The following is a 12500-nucleotide window of genomic DNA, read 5'->3' as shown; positions in this document are numbered from 1 at the left end:
TTGAGTGGGCAGATATTGCCTCAAACCATTCTCTCTCTCTCTCTCTCTCTCTCTCTGTCTCTCTCTGTCTCTCTCTATCTTTCTCTCCCTCACACACACACACACACACACATACCCATCTTTATCACCGCCTGGGGACACCTGAAAGAACAGTCACTTTTGGGGACACCACTTTCTAAGCATGGTACAGACAAGGCATTGCACAGGATCATTGTATATGGGTTCAGTAATAAGCAAATCAGTTGTAATATAGAATACACACTTCATACCTGAAGTTAGTCTGACACCCTGACTCCTGACCAGCCACAGGGGACAGGTGTCAGGTAATCAAAGTGAGGACTCTGGCCCGCCCATAGTTACACCCACCCAAGTGATGTAATCAACAAGCACAGTGCAATCTGGGGACCAACTTCTGTATTTTCTTGGATATACTGAAAACCATTCTGAAGGAGCACATGTAATGTAAACCACATTTGTTCAAGTTGCAATGCATCTTATACTATAATACCATGAGGTATTTGAGGGGATTTACTGTTGTTTTGGAAATACTCGTGAGACCTGCCTCATGACACCAAGTTGAAGCTAATCACGTATACACAAGGAAAGAAATAAAACAGTAGCAATCAACACATTTATTGGCTGCTTAACACAGTGCCAGAATGCACAACCACACTTCATTAGAGCGTTATGAGGGTAGATTGTTGTGATAGTTATTAGCGTACATTATTTCTGAAAGTGCTAGTAATGCTACAGTCAACACCATGTGAACAAGCAGATACCTTCTCAATATAAAATATCTACTCAGGCATTGCAGATACCAAGTGAATAATGAAAATAAAAGAAATATTAAAATGAATAAAAAAATTGTGTTGTCAGAATATTTTTAGCGAACCTCGATCAACAAGGATACAATGTACCTTCTTCTCACACGCAACTCTTTACACTTCAACATTATTACAATCATAGGCATCATTAATTTTCCTCTAAAGCCTGTTTGTATGAGCATGTAGTATTAACAACGAAAGTACACAATTGACCCTCTCCCAACCTAAAATCATTTAAAGTACTGTTAAAATAAAGTGCATGTACTGTAATACCAATGACAAAAACATTGCTGACCCTCTGCCAACATAAAATATAAACAAGAATACTGTGTAAGTACAGGGCATGTATTGTGTGGTCCTCTGAAAATGCTCAAGCCCTGTTAAGAAAACTGAACACATTCCCATCTCCCACCCCAAACTCATTCTTATCAAATTGCTATAAAGGGTCTGTGTGGTTCTTTGGTAGGACACACAACGATTTTTGACATAAAACTTAACTGACATCCAGTCACGGAACTTAAGTGCTTCAGGTGCTGAGTTGATACAAAAAGTCTGCCTTCCCAGGAGTTCTGCCTGTAGTGATAAATTTCATCAGGGTCTTCTCAACAGCGCAGATTTCTTCTTGACTCCATGGTCTTCTCTTTGCGGCAGGCTGTGAAATAGAATCACAACAAAGAATATCAAAAAGACACTAATGAAATATGCTTAACCAAAATATTCACACTTATGTGTCTTTCAAGTCTGACAATGAATGAATTGTTGTATGATGAAGTTGTTTGACAAGTTTTAATTTGATAAAGACAGAGGCCTATACATTTATTTTAGCTCAGTTTCATGACAGGTTTAACATATTTACTTGAACACAAACCCTATCATTTGCTACACTAGTTTTGATCGGACTACATAAGTTCATATCAGAACACAAACATCCATCATACTTACATGTCTTGGATGCTGCATCTGGAACATCGGAGTTCATTTCATCACATTTACTTTGGCTCTTCATCTTTGATGTGCCTAAAACAAAAACAATTTCACACCACAAATCACCATCCTGTCTGCAACACACATTTTGTGAAGGGCAAACAACATTTTTTAAAATGAATCTGTATGAAGACACGTTTGCAAAGAGGAGAAGCAATTTTTTGCTTGTGATTTATTTATGTTTTGCTTCACATTCATGAAAGGTTTGGTATGAATATTGAGTCATGTATCATGAAACAGTCATGAATGCTTTATGTGCAGTTTATGACAGCTGCTATGAGTTATGTGTTATGAACTCACCCGTCAAGTAAAGTGTTACCCAAATGTTTGTGAAAAGGTTTTAGTGAGTTAGAAGTCCTCTTGACTATTTCTAAGCTATCCCAGACTTAGGTGCTACTTTTAGGGGCTAAAAAATACTTTTGAGTTAATCCCAGCTGACAGTTATATTGTGGGTAACGTTGTGAGCATGTACCGCATAGGTCGTCACGGGGTAGTTGAATAACATGGTGGCTACGTACATTTGCGAATCGTTTGGATGTGGTGGCTACATTTCTTGTCCATACCTAAAGTTACGTGCAGAGGACTTTCTGGGGATGTCAATTATGTTGCTACAGCATTCTCTGAAAGTTAGTAGTTACTTTTTTAGCCTTAAGATTCTTTGTGAATATGGCCCCTGCTGTCTCCGATGACATTTATTTATCAGTTAGGCATGAACAAAACCTTACTCACGTTTCTTAGTAGCTGAACCTGGATCCTCGGACTCGTCCTCTGACTGCATGCAGTGTTTCTTCTTTGAAGTGCCTGCGTTTCAGACATTAAAATCAGCATCATGTTCAACACCTTCAAGACAACCTGCAAGCATTCATATTACTCTTAATACTTACGTTTCTTAGCAGCTGAACCTGGATCCTCGGACTCGTCCTCTGATTGCATGCACTGTTTCTTCTTTGAAGTTCCTGCGTTTCAGACATTAAAATCAGCATCATGTTCAACACCTTCAAGACAACCTGCAAGCATTCATATTACCCAGTTTTTCCGCTAGATTTTTTTTTAACAGTGGCGGCAGGTACCTCGGATTAGCATTGCTGTTTATTCTTAAACTGCAATTTTTCAGCAACCAGCGGAGGGCATTTAGCCTACTAGTACTATGCTTCAGGACAATATTTTTGGCGTCCCCTAATTCTGAAGCAGTGGCACTGCTAAATGAAGAGGAAACACTGAGAAGAAAGTTAATGCTTTAAATAGGCTACATCAATACAATATATAATATGTAAACTGAAACTGGACGGGCCATAATAACCTCTGACTAGTTTAGGCTACTTATTGTTAAATTGCAATGTGAGCGGCAGCCAGCAGGGGAGGATACGTCGCAGGATTATTTAAAAAGCAAATGTGCGTCTGCCCTGATTCTGATACCGTGGCGGTATTAATTAAACAATGGGGGGCCGCCATGCTGAAATAAATGTAGAGGAAACACTGTTACCCTTAATACGTACGTTTCTTAGCAGCTGAAGGTAGGTAGGATGTAGAAGGTGGGCTTAGTTCTTCGCCCGTCAGTTCGCTTTCTGAATGGTCACTCTCCTCTGGAATTGTTTCTAAAGCACACCAATCAGAAACTTGTGAAATCTACTAAATGTATAAATCATAGTGAGATTAACATTAACCTTGAACATTATAATTACCATTGGGATCAATTTCAATTTCATCTAAATTCTTTCCTTTGTAGTCCATTAAGCACCCTCTTTCCATGGCCATCAGGACTATGGATTAAGAATAGGATGTGACTGAAGTTCATATCGGGGTCAAGGCAGGTGACCCAATACTTTTGGAAATATAGTGTATATAGCAATCACATATTACCAGACAATATACAGAGAATCAAATATATAGCCATCACATAAGACCGGACAATATAAGGAGAATCAGGTCCAAACATATTTCCGAGTTTTGTGTTCACACCTGTAGCACACAACACGTCTCCTGGAGTAAACACTGGGTGATTTAACATGTTTAGAATGTAAATTACTTACATTTCGTACTTTTGTTGTTCTTTTTTGGGCCTTCCGCTTTGTATCGATTCTGCATCGCTTCTCCTGCTTCCCCATGGTTGCCTGTAACAAACATACAGTATAAGCTATGAAATGATCATCTAATTCCGCTATTCATGCCCATAAGACATTTTCTCAAGAATGTTTTTATTGCATATGAACAATGATTGCTCTTTCTTCACATGGCACACAGGCAAACAGTAACAGTCATCTACAGTATGCCTCCATCTCCAAGTCCTGGGTCTATAGCAGTTCATTGCATTAAATGGTCTATTATTGATTTAATAAGAGCAACATCATCCTTTTATATTACAATTTTGCCTCATCCCATACACAATTTATTTAGAGAATTGTCAAACAGGAACATTACTGTGATGTGCAAACTAATGAGGTGTAGCTGTCAACTATACCATTTTATCATAGAGGGATTCACACTTTGAGTGATGCTGGTATAAAACTAAAATTCGTTTTAAGAACCTCTCGAGTTGGTACTGTGCAATAGAAAAGAAAAGCATGCATTTTACACCATTACACTAATAATAGTCTAATACATATTATACATCAATATGTTAGCCCAAATTTAATCTGGAATAAGCATGACCATAGGAATACAAATTTGAAATGCTTACCTTGTCATTTCACATGCTCAACAAGTAATATCTAAGGAGATAATAATAGAAGAATATAAGACTGACATCATGGGGGGAAAAGAACTTAATATCTCTAACGTTAGCCTAATGTCTGTATAACTAGGCTGTTAAGCTACTTTGTCATTATGATAGCTCGCTAAAGTATTGACTTATTAACAGTAGCAAGGTCTCTACTTTTTTTGATAACTTTGTTAGCTTGCTAACGTGTTTACTTCATTAGCATGCTGTCTGGTTTTTCAGGCAACGTTAAGGTGAACTTGCCAGCGTGCAGACATGTCCCCTGTTAGACCATCTATGCTAACGCCTCTATTTGTAGGCAAATTTGCTAGCGTCGCGAACTTCGTTTGCTTGCCATCTTAATAACATTTGGTAGTTGGCTTGCTGAAACGTTACATGGTTTAAGCATGCAGGCTTCGAGGATCAAAGCCGTCAAAAGTAAAAGTATAACGTTATACATCGCATTAATTCAACACTTACTACCGTAGTACCAGCGGAGTGGTGTAAGACTCGTATCCAGTAACTAACCTAACGTTAATGCGATTATAACGTAGCAACAAGAACTACCCTGCTGTTCTATCAAAAATATGTTTCTCAAGTATAAAGCAATACAAGACAGAACATTAAACTTACATTTACAGCACACCGTGTCCTCTCCTCCTCCACGTTCACCTACTCCCTGGTTTCATCAAAATGGCTTTGTCAAAGTACTTCTTGTTGTAGAAGAAAGGACGCTGGGATAGATAAGCTGCTGATTGGGCGTGAATCTCTTGCGTTGTTTGAAATAAAATAACCGAAATTAATACATTTTTATTTTCATTAATTTAATTGTTTATATTCGGTATCATCAATTAGAAATGTTTTTAGACTAAACCTATGGAATACAAAAGTGCTGATATAGCCTAGTTGTAAAACTGAGCCGCCAAAAGCATCTGGGGTGGGTGTGGGGATCGTTCCTATAGTCTATTTGGGGACTTGAGTCTGATGAGACCGGAGTGCGAGAGTGGAAAAGGGAGTGCAGCCAAACCGCCAAAATGTTGGGGGAGGGTGTCCCTATAGTCTGTATAGGGGGACATTAGTCGAGAAGTGCTTAAATACTATGCAATTAGCTTAACATAACACAGGCGATTTCAAGCGTGTAGTAATCTAGTAATACTCTAGTAATAGTAGGCTAGGCCTGTAAAGTAGCCTACTTGAAGCCTATATGTTGAATAATCACTCATTAATTTGTGCAAACAAGTAATCAATGACATGAAAATTAAACTAAGATGGCCAAGTTGCTGGAAGGAGTGGCGTTAACACACAAATCTAGGCAAACTTTAAAGTTAGTTGACCCGTTAAACCAGGTTTATCATAGGCCATAGATAAAACACAACTTTGAAACAGGCTTTTATGGAGATTCTGTTGAATATGGCAATATAGAGGTAATAAGCTTGGTTTCACCATGTCTAATAGGCTAGTAACCTTAGCCTATGGGTAAACTTCCTTTGCTGTTCTCCAGTAACTGTCTTTTCCTGGTTTCTTGGTGGCTTATGGTCACCTGATACATCATGTGACAATGCCCACTTCTGTGGGCGGAACCTGACTTCAGACAATGTCATTGGGGTGGAGCCTGCAGCATAGTTTACACACCTGCAATACAGCCACTGACCAAAGGTGTCTCACTCCTAAGCCTCGATCTTCAGCACACACACACATTAGGACAAAATCAGAACTTTTTGGGGACGATGAAAACTTTTCAGAGATATTGATGCTAGGTATGTTAGCATGACAGCTGCTATCATGTATAGCTGTTATCCTGGTGGGGACTATGGTTTTAGGTCCCCACTCAGTCAATTGTCCCCTATTGGTTGGTGTGCAATCAACCCATAGTCCCCTATTGGTCGGTAGGATAAGTACACACACACACACACACACACACACACACACACACACACGCACACACACACACTTACTCATTGATTTACTCTTTTTGTCTCTCTTGGAAACAGTCTCTCATGGCCACCTCTTAAAGTTGTGGCACCTCTCCATGTGACTTTATACCAGTTTCCTCATCACGCTGTTCTCTCTCTCCCACACACTCTCTCTCTCGCACTCTCTCACTTTCTCTCTCTCTCTCTCTCTCTCTCTCTCTCTCTCTCTCTCTCTCTCTCTCTCTCTTTGCACATTGTTTCTTAAGCCACAGGTTCTTTCCTTCTTGCATTCTGTGGCCTTTGCTCCCCAAGACCTCTTAGGTGTTTCAACCTGTGGGCGGATAGACACACAAACGTACATACGTGTACACACACACAACACACACACACACACACAGACATTTGCTTGCAGCACTGGGAGTGTACTGCGGGGGAGGACGAGTTTTGACTGAATGATTGAGTTCGGGAGTGTGTCTGCTTGAGAGAGAGAGAGAGTGAGTATGCATTATGTTGGAGTTGTGTCTGTGTCTGTGTGTGTGTGTGTGTGTGTGTGTGTGTGTGTGTGTGTGTGTTAAACTTGATGAAGTATGTGTGTGTTGTGTGGTTTATTAACTAGCCAGGTTTATTCAAGTGTGAGATGTGTGTTTGCCCACAAGCACGTTAGTTGTGTGTATGTGAGAGTACTGGGACCATTGCACCCTCAATCTGCCAACCTAGCTCCTAATGACTGTCACTGAAAGGCACTGAGAACATCGTTTGGAAGAAAGAGAGGGAGAGATATATAAAGTGAGTGAGTATGAGAGAGAGAGGTAGAGTGAGAAAGAAATGTTTGTGTCTTGCTTTTCGCTTGTTTCACCTGCATTAATGACCTTGTTGTGTGTTTATTTTAAGTTGTTTTCTTTTATTGTCTATGTTTCATCGTTGTATTGTTGCTTTGTTTCTCAACACCATTTTGTCGATTTTGAGACCTCACAGCACTGTTTTTTCAGCACGGTTGCATAGGTTTCAAATAGGGGCCTCAACAAAGCTTGTTAAATTGAACATGAACAGAAAGAATGTGTCTCCCTTATGATTATAAGTCAGTTAAGCAAAGCCATCGAGGGAGAGATGAAGGGGGAAAAGTAGTTGACTTTGACAAAATGTCAACTGAGAAGATTGACATTGTGAAAAAATATAGCATTTAGAGAGAAAAAATGTTGAGAGAAGGAAATATCGTAGTCACTTAGAAAGAAATAGAGCGAGGGGAGGAAGAAATAAATTGAGATGGAGAGACCGAGAGAACATTGAAAGAGGGAGAGAGATCTTTAGAACCCCTTGTGTTGTAGCTTGGACTGGGGACTGGGTGCAGAGCCGTGCCGTGTGTGTGTGTGTGTGTGTGTGTGTGTGTGTGTAGGGCGTCTGGTAGTGCCCTGCTCTGGGGCTTTGGTTCTGCCTCTGGCCGGGGTGTAAATCACCGGGGTAATTGCAGCTATGCGCGGGCCGCCCTGCTGCGGTGCGGATGCCTGTCTCTCTCTGTGTTCACCGAGGGACGAACGGAGGGAGGGAGGGAGGGATGGATGGATGGAGGGAGTGACGCGGACTAATGGGGCTGATTTGTGTCACTCACTCACAGGGGAGAGGCAGGAGCCGCGGACGGATGGCTCATGCTCATGCTCAGTCAGGCCCCCGGGGCACTGAGAGCTTAGGCCATTAATCCATCGGCTTTCGTAACTTCAGCGGTTAGTGGAGCTGGTAATAATATTAGCCAGTGTTATGGTGATGGAGTCATTGCTAACCGTAACCTCAGAAACTCCTCTCTACCCTCCAGGGTTAAGGTGTGTGTGCAATGCATACCTCTAGTATGTGTGTCTTTTTTTTGTATCAGTATGGCGATGTACACTCATACTGTATGCATAGGTGTGTGTGTGTGTTTATCGTATGAGAGCATCACATGTCTGAAATAAACTGCATTACTAATGACTTTTTAATTGCCCCGCAACCACACCTTGTGTATATTTGTTGCGCTTGGTGCTTAGTGAGTAAGCTCTGCGCTGATGACAACATAAAGATGATTTGTTTTGTGTCTTTGGGAACGCAGTCAATTAGGAAGGCCAATGAGAATATGTACACATTTATAAAACGGTCCTTTTGACGTTCAAGTGTATTGACCACATTCTACTCATCTCCTCTGACCCCCACAGGCGCTGGTCGGGTTCCTGGCGGCCATGACATGGTGAAGGATGACCAAGGCGAGGTTTGGGGAGGGACCCAGGAACGTTGATGGCTGGATGTAGGTAAGACACCCTGGTGCCAGTGCCCTCTGCTGGGCGGGTTGGGGAACTACAACCACTACACGCACACACACGCACACACGCACACATCCCTTCAGTGGTGAACAAGTAGCTGTGTTTGTTGGTAATATTGTAAGGTTTCAAAAAGGCAATACCGGTAGTTGGATTTTCAAGATATAAGGCATTTAGCAAGTCCACTACATTAGACATCACATTTGCTTACTGCATGACTTTCTAACAAAAAAAATGCTACGGCAGGTTTCTGAAATCCAGCCGATTTAGCCAAGGCACCATCTTCCAGTCCATTGTTCCATAGTTCCACAGAGGTCTAGTTTTATATTATCGTCATTTTATTGTCAGTTTCCCCTCACCTCATTTCACAGTTTACCACCCCCCCATTCCCAATTTAAATAAGTTCTCTCAATGATATCTAACAGAGATAAACAGCTCTATCATAATTAAACCAGTTTGAATTACCATTGGGGATGAATTCTGCTATATAAATGCATTTGCCTTGCCTCCGTACCTGTGGTCTTAAGACGAAGAGGGTTAGAGCACTATAGCCCAACATCTGCTCAGGCTGCCGGTATATTCCCACTCGCCTGCTGCCTGGTGTGAATATTCAGTGTGATACTTACTTTTGGGCCGCCCAGAGAAAAACAGCAGTGCCTTGCTGTGTACGTAATAGTTTGCTTTAGCAATCACCTGCAATCGTTTGCTTTCTTCCACCCATATCCTTAAGATCAACACCCACTCCATGCCACTGTCTGGTCGGTGAATGCTGCCGGGGCTGTGCAGTTAGTTGCCTGCTGTTCAGCCTCTTCAAGTCCTCCATATTTGGTGTATGCTACATTATTTCCCTCTCTTTTATTTTTCTGTATTTTTAGTTTTTTGTTTGCTTTTCAGAGATCAAATGGTCTTCTAAAGAAGCCATGGGTAGCTGCTGTAGCTGTCCTGATAAAGACTCCATCCCAGACAACCATCAAAGCAAATTCAAGGTAAGGCCATGTCATTCTCTCTTCCTCTCTTGTTCCCACATGCTCTGTCACTCTCTCATTCTCTCGCTCACTCTATCTCTCTCACTTGCTTTTCGTGAGCTCTCGCTCACTCTTCTCTCTCACTCTCTCTTCTCTCTCACTCTCTCTTCTCTCTCACTCACTCTTCTCTCTCACTCACTCCACTCTCTCTTCTCTCTCACTCACTCTTCTTTCTCACTCTCTTTCTCAATCTCCCACATTCTTTCATCTCTTCTCTTTCATTATCGCTGTCTATCTGTAATACATCTCCACCTTACTGCAAAGGTGTGTGTGTGTGTGTGTGTGTGTGTGTGTGTGTGTGTGTGTGTGTGTGTGTGTGTGTGTGTACTAAACAATGCTTATTGTGTGATGAACACTATTTGCATGTTTGTGTTCAATGTAGGTGTTGATTATCAGTGGACTGGCCAGTTGTCTGCCTGAGTTATATTCCATGTGTAAAATTAGAATGCAGTCTTCAGCTCAAGTCCTGGTCAAGCCCAGTGTGTGTGGGTGTAGACTATGCCAGACCTAGCATTATCCCACGGGAGGCCCTGGCTTTTTAATGGATAGTTCCTGGCATCGGGTGAAATGTAGGCACAGAAATAGTGACTATTTTTACTATAGTGTAATATTAGTAGTATTAGTAATGCCCAACTTGCACTTTACTGTGCACGTCATTACCTGATCTCCTTGCACTTTGTCATATTGAGTTAGTATTTAATGCTCACTCTTGAGCTCTTGTAATATACTGAAGGTTAGTTTGTTGTGCCTTACTAGTAAGTTGCTATGGGGACGTGGTGGAGCAGCGGCAGCACCTGACCGACTGAGAAACGTGCAACACGGCTTTGATTCCCAAACCCAAGCCCAATGTTCCTGTGTCTTTGGATAAAAGCATCTGCTACTGTAAAATCCCACTTGCTCCTTCAATTTCACTTGATAAGCGTCCGTCAAGTAAAAAAAAATGAGTACCTATTGGAACCTGGGACATCAATTCCGACTGCGGCCCTTTAGGAGTCTGATCACCCACTGGTACAACAGATTTTTGGGAAGGATCCCGACCGCTCTCTCAGGCAGCGCTCCACCACATGGTCAAACATGACCTGCGTAATAGCCCAGGGGGTGTGTGTCATGTGACTTCTGGTGTAGGGAGCGTCCCAACAGATGACTGATTGTTGTCATATTTCAGACATCAGGCATCATTATCTACTTTGGCCACGTTAAGCCTCTTCTGCAGCATAAAGCTTCTCTTGTCCAGTCCGGGGGCCCAGGTCAACTGCTGCCAGCCTGCCCTTGGGGGGATGTGGGGATGTGGGAAGGGGGCACGGAGGGTATATGTCTCCCCTAATGGCTGTTGCCCTGTGGCCTCCTCACTCTCCCATAAAGCATGGCTAATCAGTAATGCATTGTGCCAGTGGCTTGGGGAGAGAGACACAGACACGTCTGTGGTCACTCTCTAAGCCCAAACTACATGCACTTTGATGGATGGTACCTTTCATGCATATCACTTGAAGTAAAGCTCATGGAAATGATTGAAGGGAGGCCTGTTTTTACTACTACTATTACTACTACTACTACTACTACTACTACTTCTGAATTGCCTAGTTAACCTCATGCTTAACTCATCCACCTTTTCTGAAACATCAGTGTTACTGACAGAGTACAGTTGTTGTAGCCGACATGTTGTTCCCGATGTATGTCAGACAGGTGCTTTGTGTTGGCTTGTAACTTGTGGCCTCTTGAAGGGCTGGGTTCTGAATTTCCTGGATGAGGAGTCCACTTGAAGCCTAACAGTAAGGGCACTGAATAATGTGAATGCTGGGGCTATATGGAACGTCTCATCCAAAGCTTGACTCCTAGTAGTTGGTAAAGATAGCAGTGAATCGCACCCCTGTCTCACCCATGTCTCAAAAATAGGTATACATGGATATAGCCTGTGGGTCTGGACATGCTGACCACTAGAAACAGGGGCATCATTGTACAGTCCAGACAGACACAGTCAGGTGTCAGGAAGGCACAAGCTTAAATGGTTGTAGCCAGGTCAAATTTGCCTGGATGAGGGTGTGTGTAGGTGGCACAGATGATGATGATGATGATGCGTGTGAATGTATAATTAAGGAGATTTGCCATTGTATGTGTGTGTGTTATAAAATAGGTGTGCTCAATACAATTTTAGTAGTGAAGAGTGCTGGAACAGATAAATACTCAGTGTGTGAGTTAATTAATTGTGTCTGTGTGTGTGTGTGTGTGTGTGTGTGTGTAGGTCATAAATGTGGACGACGACGGGAACGAGCTGGGCTCCGGCGTGATGGAGCTGACGGAGGAGGAGCTCATCCTGCACACACGCAAGCGCCACGCCGTCAGGTGGCCCTACCTGTGCCTGCGGCGATATGGCTACGACTCCAACCTTTTCTCTTTCGAGAGCGGACGCCGCTGCCAGACTGGCCAGGGTGAGCCTCTCCTCTCTCACTCTCTCTCTCTTTCTCTCTTGCTGTGTTTCGGTGTCTGTCTTCGCATCCCCCACTCAATACATTTCAGTTCGACATAGCTTTGTGGGCAGTGTTGCCAAAGCACTGTGTGACAGTACAATAGGGCCTGTTGGTTGTCAGTTGAGGTCATGGGTTGGTGGGGATTTTGTTTTTTTTTGTGTTTTTTTTTCCCCCAGTGGCAGCAAGAGATAGGTAGGAAATCAGTCCCTCCAGGATTTTGCAAGGATTTTTTGAGATTGTTGCGACCTAAAATGCCTGATTTCGTGACAAATTTTCAAAAATATTGCGAAGGAAGTTGCGGTGTTTTTTGCT

General features: G+C 42.3%; 2 protein-coding genes across 4 annotated transcripts in view; one reads left to right on the top strand and one right to left on the bottom strand.

The window, feature by feature from the left end:
- Positions 1 to 12500, top strand: part of frs2a (fibroblast growth factor receptor substrate 2a) — a 57830-nt gene that overhangs the window by 38674 nt on the left and 6656 nt on the right. Inside the window, exons 1-4 of one of the 3 annotated variants that reach the window (XM_048268310.1) lie at positions 8156 to 8230; positions 8597 to 8689; positions 9593 to 9684; positions 11963 to 12149. In XM_048268310.1, coding sequence (XP_048124267.1) covers positions 9619 to 9684; positions 11963 to 12149 — 253 coding nt within the window. In that variant the 5' untranslated portion in view covers positions 8156 to 8230; positions 8597 to 8689; positions 9593 to 9618. Of the gene's footprint in view, positions 1 to 8155; positions 8231 to 8596; positions 8690 to 9592; positions 9685 to 11962; positions 12150 to 12500 lie in introns of those variants that run through there. The other 2 variants (XM_048268311.1, XM_048268308.1) reach the window with 2 other exon arrangements.
- On the bottom strand, positions 1427 to 3868 carry LOC125311026 (topoisomerase 1-associated factor 1-like). The gene is made up of 7 exons (XM_048268834.1): positions 3839 to 3868; positions 3491 to 3568; positions 3305 to 3403; positions 2693 to 2764; positions 2538 to 2609; positions 1767 to 1841; positions 1427 to 1476 (listed from the first exon to the last, which is right to left on the bottom strand). Exons 2-7 carry the CDS (start codon positions 3561 to 3563, stop codon positions 1427 to 1429), a joined length of 441 nt encoding a protein of 146 aa, XP_048124791.1. The 5' UTR covers positions 3564 to 3568; positions 3839 to 3868.

This window comes from Alosa alosa, chromosome 17, assembly GCF_017589495.1.
Source record: "Alosa alosa isolate M-15738 ecotype Scorff River chromosome 17, AALO_Geno_1.1, whole genome shotgun sequence".
Classification (NCBI taxonomy): domain Eukaryota; kingdom Metazoa; phylum Chordata; class Actinopteri; order Clupeiformes; family Clupeidae; genus Alosa; species Alosa alosa.
Note: the sequence above shows the minus strand (reverse complement) of the source record. Positions and strands in the feature narration are given on the sequence as shown.

Excerpts from the sequence above, each read along its gene's own strand:
- LOC125311026 (XM_048268834.1), bottom strand. The coding sequence starts at position 3,563 with ATGGCCATGGAAAGAGGGTGCTTAATGGACTACAAAGGAAAGAATTTA. Across the intron at positions 3,404-3,490 it reads AATTGAAATTGATCCCAATG|AAACAATTCCAGAGGAGAGT; the intron begins GTAATTATAATG and ends GGTGTGCTTTAG. Across the intron at positions 1,477-1,766 it reads AGATGCAGCATCCAAGACAT|CCTGCCGCAAAGAGAAGACC; the intron begins GTAAGTATGATG and ends TCTATTTCACAG.